Genomic DNA, 16,636 nt, shown 5'->3' with positions numbered 1-16,636 from the left:
CAGGCCACTGATGTAAGTTTCTCCATTAAGACAAGGTCGCGTATCTTCAACCCTGGACCCAGTAACATAAAGCCGTCCAATTGATCATAAGGCTGATATCTATAAACAATCATACACAATAATCAATGTAATCAATCATAGAAATCAGCTTCATTATCAATCACTAAGCTATAGATTACGGGTAAAGAATAATTTCAATCAAAAGCAATCTTCATCCAACAAAGAGAAATACAGATGGAGGAAGAGAGAGTAAGAGGAGGGAGATGCAAAGAAGACAATAGTCCAAAAATACAACGTAATGATGGCATAAAAGAATAAATATAAGACACATGATTTATTTGTGAGTGAGGTTAGGATGTTCTTTGATTGACAAAATGGTCTCCAGCTCTCGTTCATCCCTTTCCATCAAGGTCATCACAGTAGGGGTCAAATAGACACCTTCCTGCCATGGTAGTATGGTAAGCCAAACGTTCACATAGCACAACTCATACTGCAACATTTAAGCCATTCAAAGTACATGCTAGAACCCCCCAGGTACTATGGTAAGCCATAAGTTCACTATGCACAACACATCAGCAATATATCAACCATGCACAGTATATGACGCACACCCCAGCAGGTAGTATGGTAAGCCAAACGATCACTGGACACAACTCATCAGCAATATCTATCAACCATTCTCAGTACATGCCGGAAACCCCATAGCTTTCTATGTTTACCAGATGATTAAACTGATAAGGAGTAGCTTCGATAGCGCGACTATCATTCATAAATATCTATGTCACTCTGTGGGAGTAGATATAAACAATTTGTCTCCACATGGAGTAATTACGCTAACACGCTACCGAGATGTTGCTATAAGCTCTACTATTGCAACATAGTCTGTAGCCATTTATATCCAGCAATCCAAATGTTTTGATGCTTCTTTATATAAAAACTAAAACTTAAGGCATTGCTTAATAAAATAAAGAAAGAGGAACGTCAATGTAAAACAAGTGGAATGCCTCTGGCAGCCTCGCCTGCATTACGCCATTCAATATAGCAGCAGTACTGATTTTGAAAAACTATCAAATAGTTATTTACAAATACCCCCACAATTCATATGATAATAAATTCCTACATTTATTGACCCTAAATGACCTTTGACCTTGGTCATTAGACCTGAATCTCAATCAGGATATTCAATAATACTTGATTATTCTAATTTCTAAGTTTCATGAACTAATCTTCAACTTTAACAGTTATGATGGCAATTCTGCAAATACCTCCAACATGGCCAAAGTTTGTTAACCCTAAATGTCCTTTGACCTTGGTCATGTGACCTGAGAGTATGAACATATCAACTACAAAAGGAAAATAAACAAGTTTGTTCTCTTATATCAATCCAATGTTATAGTTGTTGCATAGCAACAATAAAGTCCTCATTCCAAATTTTGTTTTGACTAATGCTATATCATATGTAAATATGCCCTATATAAAAGTAATAAGGAAACAGATAACTACTTCTTTCAACTAGTTGCACTATTCCCTAGTTCATAATAAAATTTTTCTTGGAGTTTAGGTTAGTCTAGGTAAGGTTAGTCCAGGTAAAGATGTTATGGATTGGTGAGGGAAATTAGATTCCATGTAGTTTGGGTGTTGTTCTCATTCAATGAAAACACACCCTAATTGAATTACCTAGGCCATCTTACACTACATATCAAGTCACCTGGTGGAAGCAAGCTATGGCTTAATTGAACAGAAAAACAAAAAATAACATTCTTCACAAGAAAAGATAAAATGATCTTTTATCATTATGGGTGACAACATTTTCATACATCAAGGATCAACAATGTGTTCAGTTACAGAAAGACATTAAAGAAAACATACAGCAAAATGAATGTTCATGCTTGCTCAGAAATTCACATTTCATGTAATTATAACATTGAAAATGCAGATCAACACACACCTATGGCACTTAGAGAAATAAATGACAAATAAACACAAATTAAAGAGACATAATTACAAATAAACACATATTAGAGAGAAATGACAAATAAACACACATTAGAGAAACAAAATGACAAATAAACAGACATTAGAGAGGTAAATTGACAATAAACACACAATAAAGAGACTAACTAAAATAAATGAAAATGACATTTTACCATTGAGGATATCTTCATATCCAATGACGTTATCTCTTCCTGAAAGAGCATCAGCTAAGGCGTTAGACTGTGGCAATATACCAGGATTCTCATCCTATCAATGAAACAAATGACAAGCATGAAATATTACATCCATTATTATATAGAACAATAAAATCTTTCAAATTAAACATGTTTCTCTTAAATTTACTTATAATTTGCCATGGAATTTTAATAAGAATTATATCATCACTAGAGACTTTCAAATATAAACTGCAATCTTATCCTTTCCATTAACCCTATTAGTTATTGGCAATTGACACTCATCCTAACTCTCACATTCTTTCTTTTTCTTGTGCACCTCGGAATAGAATATTTCTAGATAGATAATGCCTATTATTATTATTTATGAAATAATTAACATTTTTTTGTGTGTGGGGGGGTGTGACAAACAGATATACATGGAGGTATGCAGTCTACATATAAAACATTTTAAGAAAAATCTAGAATAAATTTCTTTATGATTATAAAGGCAGAAGGATTACAGCTAACTAACAAAAAAAAATTTTTCTATCGAAACAGGTAGATACATGGAACTGCCCTGATAATTACTATTTTGTTTAATTACCTAATATATTATTTTTAATTTGGAGGACTAAAGACATTTTAAAATCATTACCATGCATATGAGTGATTCTACTAGCTAAAACTGGATACAAAAAATAAACACATACAAAAGATGTACACTGTGTCCAGAAAGGGAAAGTGAATTATTGATTTTTCAGAAATCATGGAGCTGCATATTAGATCTTATAGTATGCATTTTATGCCTCATTTGGACATTTCATAGAAAACATGAACATTTACTTGAGAACATGATTTAAGAGCTAACACACCTGCGTAACTATACTTCGTTCCATCATGAGTCGGAGAGGTGCGTGCAATCCCTGCAGCTTCCTCAAATTGGCAAACTCCTGTTCCTGCTGATTCTTCCAGAACTAGAAAAGTACAAAATAAAAATGCATGGATAATCTTCATCAGATTAAAAAACCTCATGTTAAAAATAAATCTAGATTTAAAGGAAATGAAAGCTGAGAGACCAATATATTTGTGTACATGCCATGCCTATATCAAAATAAATTGAAGAATTTCTGAAGGTTTTCTGTATTTTGATATTCATTTTAAATGCTAGACCATGCTTCTTAAAAAAAACAAAAACACTTAAGTCAAAATGATATCATTCCCACATTTACATAACTGAAATACGAAATTTAGGACATGACACGATTGGTAATTCTAAACCATTTCTATGTTTTAAACACTGTGAGTAGCATGACTGCAATAATTTGAGGACTTCCTAAAATTTTCAAAAAGTTATATTCTTCTATTTTTTTGTTTGCTGACTTTAATAACTTCAAACTAAAGCATTCATATTTTAATATATCTTAAAAAAAGAGTTTGTGTTGAATAAATCTTATCCTAAGTCTTGGAAAATCCCCCAAAGTGCATTTTGCTATTCCATTTCATGACTAGATTATTTTGTGTGTGCCCTAAAACAGTTACATGTATGATGTGAATATAAAATTTTAAAAGTGTGTTTTATTGGATAAATGTACTGATTTTACATAAAAAATTATTTTGACTAGGTGCTTGATCAAAATGAAAGAACTACATATTTTTGTTTTGTTGATATAAACCCTTCTCAAGCATGGAATGAGCTAAAAATTTCAGGATATAATCTTCATCAGTAGCTTTATAAAAATCCAATTACTACATATAAAGTAAGTGCATAAAGGAATATTTTTTTAGCCCAAAATATAAACATTACCAAGATGAGGCACGAGAGGCCAAACTAAATTATAACAACCGAAAATATGCCAAATTTAAATTCTAGTATCATTCACAATATTGACCCTATAGGGATATTTATACCAAAGCTTTAGACATGCTTTTAATTATGAAGCCCAGGACATTGACATTTAATTATCAAAGCATGCAAACAATCCACATGTGTATCAGCCACAGGAAATATCATCATAAAAGAATTACCAGAAACTCTTGAAATTAAACACAGGAAAGACGGGTCAATTAATTCCAGATAATCAATTTGATTACACTATGAGGGCCATATACAATACAATACATGTACATATTCATTAACAAGTTCATGAAGAAGGATTTGCGAAGTTGAAGTTTTTAATTATAGATCTCAATCAAGTTCCTGATTAAATAAATCAGATTATTACAATCATTGTATGCTATTGACTGAGTTGAGTAACAATGTACGGCCAACATACAATATACTGTACACAGATTTTAGGTTTAACGGAATCATCCCAAAGGAGACAATAATTAGGTGAAAAAAAATTGGGTTGATTAGAAACATGATGTGATGATCATTATGGAGAAGAAGATGATGATGATATCTAATTATTAAACTAATCGTTACAATGATACATCATGTTAAAGAGTAAAATGTAACTTTTATTTTATTCATATATTCAGCATCAAATAGTGAAAGACAAAGTGGTGTGTTCCATATTCATACCATAAAAACATTTTAATAGGAATTAAAAACTTTTTTTTTTATATTTGGGAAGGATTCTGTTAATAGATAAGATCCCATGATGGTGACAGAATGGGTCAACAGAATTGACACATGTCCTGCGGGTCAAACCTTCCAAAACAACTGTTCAGTTCAAAGAGGCCTAAACATTGAAGAAGTTTAAACTATTTAAAAACCCTTACATAGATTAATCCTCTTGAAATCTGTATAGGCTACCATCTCACATGATATGTCCTACTATTTATATATCAAAATATATTTTGCAATATTTTTCAGTATTAATGTAAACTAAAGATGCCCTTTTTATGCACTCCAGAGCTACCTGATTACCCCAATAAACATAGTTTTAGTTTACCATAGCTGTTTCTCCGCAAGCCCCAATTTTAAAAATATCTTTCCAGTCCCTACTGATTTTTTTTTGTCTTTTCAATCATGTCCTTGTTTCATTGAATCTAATTTTATCTGCACTATCTCTCCCCTTTCTGATCGACTTCCTCCCCTTTTTTCTTTCTGTTTTTGTCTCTTTGTGATTAGAATAAATAGGCCATCTCATAAGGTGTGATTACTGCCAAAACCATTAACATGTAGGCAAAAATGCCGACAAACATGTGGGGGCAAATGAACTTCACGATGTACTTTCTACCATGAATGTGACCCTCCGATTGAACCCTCTACCCCTCCCTCTGTAGATTGAGTCATCATAAGAGAGTCATGTGAGCTCCGAATTATTTCTGGGCTTGTCCTACTTGTTTCCGGGTCATTTCAGACCTTATCCTCACCCTTTTCTTCTGCTTTTTTTACGCAAGTGGTTGAACCCCATTTTTGTCTTCTTGAAATAGAATGGATGCAGTGTAAATCGGAGACAGAGTGAGCATTACTCACGAGCTGTAAAGCTATGACGATGAGGATGCTTAATTATCAGACTGTTAATGAACTCAATTGTTGGTCTAATTATACATCGTGGCAGGTGGACATATAAGACTATTTATGGTTTACAGGAAAATATTTATCATCTTTATTGTAATAAATCAAAATAGCCAAGAATACAAAAGGTGATTGCTTCACAGACACAGAGCAGAGAGTATGTACTAGTACAGGTAAAATACAAATTTCGGTATGAGATTCTACATTTCCAAAGATAGTGGGCTCACTCACTTCCCCAATAAAGATTTAACAATCGGAAGTTCTCCCTATGGATAGGTAATAAAGGTTAACAGGTATTTCATCTATTTACCCATTGAGAATTTACAAAAAAATTTAAGGTTTCCAAGGCCTTATTGCTGAACATTTGTAGTGAAAATGTCCATTTGAGGCCATCATTTCACTGATAAAATAGCAACAATGTACCTGGACTACTGGGAAGTGTTTCATGAAAAGTCTCATGTGCGAGTTTCATTGACAAATTTGGTATGAGCCAATCAGATGCAATCATTTCACTAGCTTATGACAAACAGTCAGTGAAATTCATTGACTATTTATGTCATGAAATGTTCCCCAGGTATCTGAGATATTACCATGAATTGCTAGGAGCTGGCAGTTATATCAGCTTTGACAAGCTCAAGGATGTAAGCCTGCTGAATGACTGAGGAAAACAAGTTATGCAATTTGTAAAAGATGCTGCTGGTAGGGGGAAAAAAATTGACTCAAGATCAAGAGGAGTTGATACTTGTATAAACTTGAGACTGAATAACAATGAAGCACAGAAGAAACAGAAAGGATATCATAAAAAAAAAAAAAATAATACAGGTCCATATATCTTGTCAAAGTAAACAAAGCGAGGGTTCAGTCAAACATCCTGATCATAGACTTCCAAATAAACCTCAAAACTCTGCTGGACATCTTCTGTAAAGATTGACAATAAACTTTGGTTTAACTTTGGTGCAAAGCCAAGTTTGGGCCCCGAGTATATATGGCAGCGGTAGACAAATGCAGAATAAGATAGCTACATGTAGTTGGTTGGAGATTTATTGCTCTGAACATGGAGTAGGTCCATGCTCTGAATGATTTTCACAATGTTATGTATCTTGAATGATGCCCATTCATGTGTGTTTGAAGAGAGTTTTTCTGCGTTTAATATGTTCCCTAAAAAAACAACTCTCTCACTATCTATAGTAAACATAATACAACACCTATATGAATAGTGAATAAGAAGAGTGGCTACTTGATTGGTGAAGTCATTAATTGTTGCTAATGGTAGTTAAAACTTTGGTACACTAAGATGTAATATGGACAGCGGGGAAAAAATTGTAAGAAACTACACCTTTCTAAATCTATTTCTTTTGTAAAACAACAGCACTCTTCCAGAATCTTGGGTAAATGTAAAGATATACTGGATAAAAACAAAACAGTTGTTATCAAAACTAAGAGGAATAGATCTATATTACCTGTTCAATTACCCCATCAATATCCACATCCCCCCCCCCATTATTGTCACTATTCTAGATTTGATGGTGTATAGAGCTCAGTGAATTTTAACAATATTTCGGTTCCTCCTTTTTTTTTTGGGGGGGGGGGGTCCAAAATGCCATTCCATTGCAAGTTGGTCATACTACTATGTAATTCGGCATTGTCCTCTTGGCATAGTCACACTGCCATCTCTTGACCATACTGAATCTATTTTCAGTTGGAAGTGTCATAATTTAATGCTACTATGAATCAGCTAGAATAGGTAACAGACTGGTTTCCTTTCCAAAAATTGATTACACTTTCCTGTGTGATTTCCAGATATTTCTAATTCTCACCTCTCTAGTTTAAAAGGTATTACGTGTTTCCTCTGGGATAGTTTAATGACAGATACAGCAATCAGGAGGAGAGGAGGAAGGGGGAGGTATATCTCAGATTTTATGATATCCAGCTCAGTCATGTCAAATATTTTTATATCAGAAGAATCAAGCATGTGGGGAATGGGCTGAGAGGAATCAACCAAACAAACAATATGAACAATAAAATTCAGAATCAGCAACTGAAGAAAATATACCACAATATATCCACTCTTATCACTTCATTTTACTCCAGCATCATAGGCATACATGTATAGGGGAAAAACAGGGCTTAGGGCAATTGCATGAATTGTGCCCCTTCCCTTGCTAAAATAGTTGATCCTTTCTAACTTCCAAATGCAAGTAAATTCTCTGATGATAGTTTTTATATAAATTTATTTTTCAAAGAGGGGAGAAGGAGGTCATTTATTTTTTTTGTTTGTTTTCATACATTTTGCATATTTTTACCAGTCTTGCAACCCTGAAAATGAACCCAGGGCATGTAAAATCCCCCCCCCCCCCAGTAAGACAACCTCGGAATAGAACTAATTTCAGTTATCGATTCTTAGTAAAAAGGCAAGTTGAGTGATGTTAATTAAATGAATACTTACATTTTTCTCTGATTTTTCAAGAGGGTGAGATGCAACTATGCCAGATTTGACTCCAGTTGGTCTGTAAAAAAAACAGAAAAGAAAAAAACTTATAATGTATTCCACATCCAATAATCAAACACATCCATAGGGTTGAAGAACAAAACTTGAATCTCAAAAAAAGTTAAATTATAACTGTCCCACAACACAAACTTACAGGTTTAAGTCTGAGAGTTCATATGACTTGTACCATTGGTTGCATAAAATAATAAATGCAATTTATTATGAATAAAATCATTCTTATGATCAAAAGCTATTAAAGCTTTGCATTATTAGGAGGAAATATACAATGTATATGATCAGCAGTACACTCAATCCAGTGAAAAGGTGTTCCCATTGACAAAGCATAGTGGCTTCATCTTTTGAGATAGAGAACTTTATTGGATAGAATATTACTTTAGAGACTACTAGATAGGTTATTTTGTCTTTTTTCGGTCTTACCATTTTTCAGTGATGACAATTTCTGTTTCAAACAAATCATAAATTTATCAAGAGAATAGGAAAGGGCCATAATCGTAAAAGGATTATATGATATCAAAGGAGGGGAAGGGGAGCTTTCATGAATTTATCTTTGGTCATCATCACATTTGCTTCACTTTTCAACCTTAATCAGAGAAAAGTGAAAATGATGAGGGCAGGATATTGATACATCCTCCCAGGTAGAGTTAGATTGGATTACCTGGAGGCAATCAGATTGACTACAACTCATTATACTATTATGTAATCTAATCAGGTGACTCATTACAATGTAGCATGTGACTGCCAAGTCACATGATCACTGACAGAGAATGGAAGACAACAAACAATTGTGTATTGCATTGTATTGTATCTTTATAATTTCTTCTTGTTTGTCAACAGGTTTGGAACTGCATCACTGAATGGAATCTAGAAGAGGTGCTTGACCGAGAGGTCAGGTTTATGTAGAAAAGGGAAAACAAATTACAGAAGGGGAAGCTGCACTAAAAGCCACTTTGCACCGGGAGTAGTTGGACCTTTATTCTATTACAGCTATCTAATTGAGTGATTATGAAGTGCACACTGCTGGCTTGGCACTCCATATGCCATTCCACACCCTCATTGACTCCACCTGTCCTAACTCAGTGTCTCAGCTCATCAAGTTTTTCTTTGGTGTTGTGTTTTACCAGATGAACTGATAGCAAACAAAAAAGAATCTTACAATTCCCATGGCGACCCGATGCACTTTTCCTCTGTTGTTCACAATTCAAAAAATATTCTACAATGTATCTTTCATGTACTTTTCATTGAAATAATCTCGGTAAAAAAAAAAAAAATCAGTCAGTTTCTTGAACCTAGAAAGGTTATCTATTCCACGAAAGCCCGAAGGCTGAGGAACACTATCAAACCCCAAATTAATGACATCCTTTCCTCCTAAGAAGTTAAGACAACCTGAAGGGGTGCTAGACCGATGTCTAGATCCCTAGTACTATATTCTCCTTACTAAAGTGAATCTATAGCTTAATCATCATCGGAAGAGGAAGTTTCCTCTTTGATCTAGGAGAAAGTTTTTCTGAACTTGACACTGACTGTAGCCATGGCTGCCATGGTCTGGTACAGATCTATGTCTTTGATCAACCATGGTTTGGACGCTGGACAAAATGCCTTTGGTCAAAGACGGTCTAGACTTAAGAACTTCTCATTGGTCAAGAATGGCCTGGACTTGAGAATTAATATGGTAAAAGGTGCTTTGGACTACATGTACGTAATGCCTACGCTCCAAGACAGTGCAGAACAAATGCTAATATCAAAGATAGCCAAGAACATGCCCTTAATCACAGATTCGCTGGAAAACAAACTAACGACTTTGATGACAGAAGTTCTAATACACTATACATTGATTTAAAGTTGTATTTTAAATAAATATCACTAGTTAAAAATGGTTTGGGGCAGACAATCAGGTTAAAAATAGTCAGGGACACATGTTTGTTCAGAGAAAGTCCTAAAAAGAGACTCTTTTCAGAATATTTGGTCTGACTTTCTAGGCTAACTATAATACGGTTCAGACCTGCTCAAATATAGATAGACTCTGTCTAGAGTATACATACATGTACACTGCACCATTACCTGTGAATTAATAGCTTGGTTCAAATATTGTCTTGACTTATTTGATTCAATATTTGCCAAGTAGCATATTAGTTATTACTAGCAAGACTGTAATGAAAGCATTTTGCTCTCATAATCTGACATATCAGAATTATAAACAAGCAAACATAATTAACAGATCTATGTCTTGAAAAGGGATAATAAATATTTATTATAATATAATCATAATACCAACCAAAAATAATCTTTGGTTAAAAAATATCATAAAATGGTCTATTTATAAAAGCAAACTGCCAGTGAAGGCACAGTATTACAGGGCATGCACTTTGAGCAGGAAGTGACACGTTCATTGCAGTGATTACGACTAAATGATTAAGACAGTAGCCCAATTCTTGACCTGATATTGGTCAGAACGGGGGCTAAACCACCCTCACGAAGTCAGTTTTACTCTAAAACGTCTTGAATAAAGGGGAAGGGATTGCTGACCCAATAATGTGTAGATTCTTAAATGATTAAAATTCACAAGGGAAAGATTAAAATGATTTTTTTTCTGACACTTTTACCCTTTTTAGACAGGCTAAAATTTCCTTAACCCCGTACTATTGGTGGGGCTAAATGGCAATTTAGCCCCACCTATAGTACGGGGTTAAGCTTAGCCCACTTTCGTTTTACACAGCGTTTTTGCAAAGTGGGCTAACCCCACCTATAGTACGGGATTATTTGGCCCTGCAAAAAAGCAGGGTTATCCCACCAATTGCGGTGCTAAGAGCAATAGTACGGGGTTAAGATCGCATGTGTAAAACGAAAGTGGGCTAAGCGCTCCCATTCATGCCCCGCAACAGAGCCGGCCCTGTTGTCCAATCAGAGGTAAGTATAATGAATATTCATGAACAGCGATCACGGCGATGAAAAAAAAAGCGCGTGCCAGAAGTCAGCGATTTTGGATATGACCCGAATGACCCCTCAGTGCGCTCGTGAATATTCATGAGCTACCAATAGTCCGGGGTTAGCGAGTTTCATGTGTAAAAAGCAAGCATTCCTTATCCGGGGTTAGCAAAAGCAATTTGGCATGTGTGAAAAGGAAAATAAATAGTACGGGGTTAAGGATAGTACGGGGTTAGCGATAGTCCGGGGTTAAGAAAATCCTGTGTAAAAAGCCTATTTGGGGGTGTGGGACAAGGACCATATTTCTGAAAGTTAGAAGTATAATTTACTTCAAGCATAAAAAAAAAGTGTCTGGGAGGGGCAAAAAAGGGGAAAATATGAACAGGAGAGGGAGGGGTGCGGGAGAAGGGAGGGGAGAGGAGAAAGGATGGGACAGATATTTCTAGTTTGAGTGTTAATTCATTCCATGACCTTGTATGTAGCAGGCTGTAGACGAGATAAGAGTTTATGGCTCGTACATGTGGTCCTGTTTGAAGTCAAGTGCAAAATCACAGTTACAACATGTATGAACTTGTATGGAACATCCTCCATGCCAAATTACCTTGCAAAGGGATAGTTTTAGTTCCGCAAGATGTATTTTTATATCAGGGCAAATTATATAAAAGATGAAAGGTGAAGAAATAGATGGTGGTAGTGGTGATAATGGTATGGTGATAGTGATGATGATGACGGCGACGATAATGATGATGGTGATATTGACGGTGATGATGATGGTGTTGGTGGTGTTGATGAGGATGATGGCGGTGGTGGTGGTGAGGATGACGATGATGGTGGTGATGATGATATTCTCATAAAAATCTACTGTAATAATAGCTGGTTTTATAAAGCGCTTTTCGCCTAAGGATACCATTTTCATTTTAAAAATAAACCACCCACGATATTAATAGCACAATTAAATGGTGACTTACCAATATCAAGAGCAAACTTGACAACAAATAGCTATATAATTATTTAGTTTTTAATATAAGTTGACATTAGCCCCCATTTTATTTCCTTGAAAGGACAATGTCCCCCTTCCCATTGACCTCTGAGTTCTCTTTCTCTATTCCCTCAGGGGAAATCCCTTTACTATACTGGTGTTTATACCGATAAGGCATCCTAGTGAAAACCAATGTTTTCTGCTCCTGTATGATTGGTAACCAATGACTCTGACAAGCTTATGAATATGAACAGGTGTCACATCATCAAAACAATCATTACCAGTCAGCTAAAATCCTTTCAAGCATTGTTCATTTAAACCCCTTTTTTTCAAAATCAAGTAAAATACATTCTCATGATAGCAGTTGATGAAAATATGGAATTCATTTTCAAACTACGACTCCCTTCTTAAGAAAATCGGATGAAATAAAATTATATGTTACGATGAGTGACAGGGAATTATCACAAGGAGTTCCTTTGATAAACAATTTGAAAAAGAAAATATTTCTAAAAGGCAGGAAAGAGACATGCGTACAAATTTGAAATTCCTGCACAATATTGAAGACACCCAAATGCACGTAGGGAAACTGTAGAGATGATTTCCAAAATATTTTATTTCAAACTTGTTTTTAATATGCGATGATAAAAAACATCTTGTTGGTGTGAAAATTGATAAGGATTAATTTCTCCATACAAATAAACGAGGTACATGTACTATCAGCCCACACCCCCACCCCCCCCCCCATTAAAAGGAGAGAAAGGGGGAATGCATTGTAAATACATGTATCAACATTACAAATAGCTACGAGAAGTAGGTACAGACAATCACAAATGTTTAACAGATTTCTTCATCTCTATTTATTACCTTTACTCTGGTGTCGTGTAATGTACATATATTTTAGCCAAGAGAGCAGACAGCCGAGTTACATTACGCCTAAACCAAGAAGTAAAACTCCTTGTAAACTAAAACTGACCCGGAAACAACACTCCATCAAGAGAAAGAGCAGGTCTCTCTTGTTTTTCTATCATCCTTGAAAAAAACACCTTATGTTAGAAAATAGAATGAAACACATACATTCATCTTAGAATGATTTAATGAAAAGCATTAAATCATTTTAATTGGATTGCACGGACATAGGAGGCATCTCTCAATCAACGCGCAAGGATAGATAGAGGAAACACTCTCATTGAGAAGCATGGGGGTAAAACGTCAAGGATTCTAATAGAAACATAAGGAATGAACAGATAGAATGAGAAATAGAGCTTGATTAATGCAGACATGCCCTAAAGGGATGCGTGGATGCATACAAACCCAAGAGGGTTTTGTGAGTGAAGCGGGAAATGCGTAAATGCCAGAAATTATTTCTTGCTTTCGCTTTCAGACTGTGCTTCACACCTATGCTTGGTGAAATTAAAGAAGTTTTGATTCAATCTCTTCATTGATTTATTTCTTTTTAAGCTTGTCTGTGTAAGCCTGATCTTCATCATCATCAGATAATGCAACTTGGACGTATCAACTGTACAGTGTAAAGGCACTAGTTGTTATGCTGTGGTTGGCTGCCATCTAAGCACAAAAGCATTTCAAGGAAGGTACCCTTCCCCTCACCTGGGTAGAGTGCAGCAAAATGTGAATGAATTTAAGGCTGAAAGAATAATACCATGGTTAGAATACCAACCAACAACCATGTGATTAAAAAAATGAGAGTCAGACCAACAGATCAAAAGCTACTGTGTATGATTGTGTTGAAGACATAAACAGCCCTTCAGCCAGAGTTTTCAACCCCCAATCTATTATCTGGCAAACCATTCCAATCACATCAGTCTCAAGATCTTATGTTGTAATCAACATGGCGGAATAGCATGCTAATCAGCATCTCATGCAGTGCAAAAATCTCAGAAACACTTAGGAATTGTTTTGAATCCATGGTTCATGCAGATTTCCAAGATAAACAAAAATGTCCAATGGTGATGTGCGCTTTTGTCACAGTGCGTCAAATTGACGCCTGTTACCATGGTTGGATATGCTATTTTTATTCATGAGTCCAGTGTTTGCAGAGTGGACTCATGAATAAAATAGCATGGATAACCATGGCAACAGGCATAAATTTTGCGCACTGTGACAAAAGTGCGCATCAGCTTTGGACATTGTCAATATACATGTTAAAATGAGCATAATTTATACAGGAAATCTGCATAAACCATGGACTCAACCGTGGGTTTTAAAAACCACCTTTGTGAAGTCGGGCCTTAGTGTACAAGGCTTCATAGCCAAGTTTAGGGAGAATCGTCACATTCTGGCTGATGGAGATAGGATTCTCAAAGAATTAACTGACTAGAATCTTGAGATTGAGGCCGATGGAGACTGCCTACTGTGTATCATATTTATATCAACAAAAAAAGTATTATTTTAACAAAGATAAAACTATAAATAGAAGCTCACCCTATTGTTCCTCTCATCTAATAACAAATTTCCTCTTTCTTCCAGTATATCATGTAATTCTACATCAAATGTTGAATGTTGATTTCTTTTTCATGTCATGGAAACTCAAGAACTTGTCTTTTCTTCTCTTTTTACCATTTTTTAAGCCAGCAAGTGGTTTACACAATTAATATTTTCCGATGATGGATATAAATGACGCAAACCTTTCAAAAGCACTGAGTTTAATATGTTTATCAGTAGAGATAGCTGGCAAAATGTGATAAGAGAATCTTAATTAAGTCTATATATTTCAAGTATGAATAGTTAGATGTTAATTTTCTGTTTTCCCCATTTTCAAGCCCATTGCCAAAAGGCCTACATTCTTTCATATTTAATTATCAAGGGAAATCTTGTTAGTTAATGTGGCATTTGATCCTTAATCTATTCCTGGACTTCATGTCAAAATGAACATTAGATCTATGCAGTTGTTCATTTTCCCTTCATTTTTTGGTCATGATCTACCTGCATGATGAATTTCCTACTAAATTCAATAGCATACTTCAACAAATCATTTGTTTCAAAGGAAAAAGAAATGGGACAGAATGTTCAACAACAGGTTATTGGTGAAAATATCTACCTCTTGTTTTGGCAAAAAACATTTCATATGAAACCTTCAGATCATATCTGGATCATTTTTCTCAATCTGGCTGTGATTTTCAAATTATTTCTTTTAACATGCTTCACTGTGTTCACTAATTGGGAGAAATTTTCTCATTGAATTCCACTTTCCTTTTCTTCAAAATAAAGAATGTTTTTCATTTTCCTAATGTTTTCAATATTTGTACAAATCTAATTCACTACCTGGCTGGGGTTGGTTCAATACCAAGCTTTTTGTAAACAGTTCTTTGGGTGTCACTCTAAAGAGCTATCAACCATTTTATTACAAGTAATACGCATTGACATTGCAAATGGGGAGCAAGGGATTGAGCGACGGCGGGGGATACACAGTAATGCCAGGTACCCATTTACCTCACCTGGGTTGAAAGCAACACAATGTGAATCAATTTCTTGCTGAAGGAAATTATGCCAGAAAGAAAGGAGAGAGAGAGGAGAGAGAAAAGGAGAGAAAGGAGAAAAGGAGAAAGAGAGAAGAAAAAGAGAACAGGGAAGAAACCTCCAGACAAGAGAGGGAGAGAGAGAGTGAGAGTATTTGAAAGAGAATATACAAAAAAAGGGATGAGCTAATTGAGTCCATTTCCCGTATTCCGTTGTACGCCAATAATCGCATGCTTCCTCTTCATAAGTCACAAATTTCGTGAGCGCACCTGACTGCCGTCTCGCTGTCAATCAATTTACGACAGAAAACTTCAAAGCCCCCCAAAAGGGAGACAGCCAATGAATAAAGGGAGAGGAAACACACAGTATCGCTTTTTATGAGTCAAGCATGCTGGTTTTGAATTGTTTGCAGATCGGAAGGAAAATAAGAGATTTGTCAGAAGGTATACTCCTCGTAAGATTTCTTCACAGTACTACTAGACTGAGAAGCAAAACTCATATCCTTCATCTTAAAGGGGTTACTTCCTCGAAGTTTCTTGCTTGTACAATATCTAGAAGATATAAAATCACCTGAAGTAAAGAAGATAGCAGAAGAAAGGGAGCATTCCACAAAAGGTTCAGTCAGTGATTTTCATTGATTAAGTTGCTCTCCGCCAATCATATGCAAGGATTTGCAGTAGATCTAACAATGATCGGTGGTATTTGTTTCATGAAATGCTTCACTGATTGACAGTCTAGTAAGGAGGGATTTCAGTTTAAACTTGTATTGTCTATTACAACATGATCTAAATCACAAACCCCAAGATTATCTATCATGACCGCCCATACTTTCATTGGAAAAAGCTCATTGAAGTCCAGCCAAAGTCAAGGAACAGTACACAACCATGAACTATTGAATTAAATTGGTATTGTATCATTCTCGATCATAAGACAGAATGCATAACAAATAGAATAATCATTTGTAAACAAGTTAAAAAATGAGAATGAAATGGGGAATAAAATAAAGCAATGACTCCAGCACACTCTTACAGCTCGAGCTCATGAAGATTTTTTTAATTTGACAAAATTTCACCTTGAAAATGATACTGAAAAACATTGTTGCTTCCCATTTTCTAGTTATATGAATAAAACATTTA

General features: G+C 35.3%; 1 protein-coding gene across 1 annotated transcript in view; it reads right to left on the bottom strand.

Moving 5' to 3' along the window:
• Window positions 1–16,636, bottom strand: part of LOC121408645 (proteasome maturation protein-like) — a 57,466-nt gene that overhangs the window by 25,756 nt on the left and 15,074 nt on the right. The window contains exons 3-5 of the mRNA XM_041600182.1: window positions 8,063–8,123; window positions 3,023–3,124; window positions 2,148–2,241 (exon numbers count right to left, since the gene is read on the bottom strand). Of these exons, the coding sequence (XP_041456116.1) occupies window positions 2,148–2,241; window positions 3,023–3,124; window positions 8,063–8,123 (257 nt within the window). The remainder of the gene's footprint in view (window positions 1–2,147; window positions 2,242–3,022; window positions 3,125–8,062; window positions 8,124–16,636) is intronic.

Source organism: Lytechinus variegatus, chromosome 1 (assembly GCF_018143015.1).
Source record: "Lytechinus variegatus isolate NC3 chromosome 1, Lvar_3.0, whole genome shotgun sequence".
In the NCBI taxonomy this organism is placed as follows: Eukaryota; Metazoa; Echinodermata; class Echinoidea; order Temnopleuroida; family Toxopneustidae; genus Lytechinus; species Lytechinus variegatus.
The sequence above is the reverse complement of the archived record's forward strand: the minus strand, read 5'-3'. Positions and strand labels throughout refer to the sequence as shown.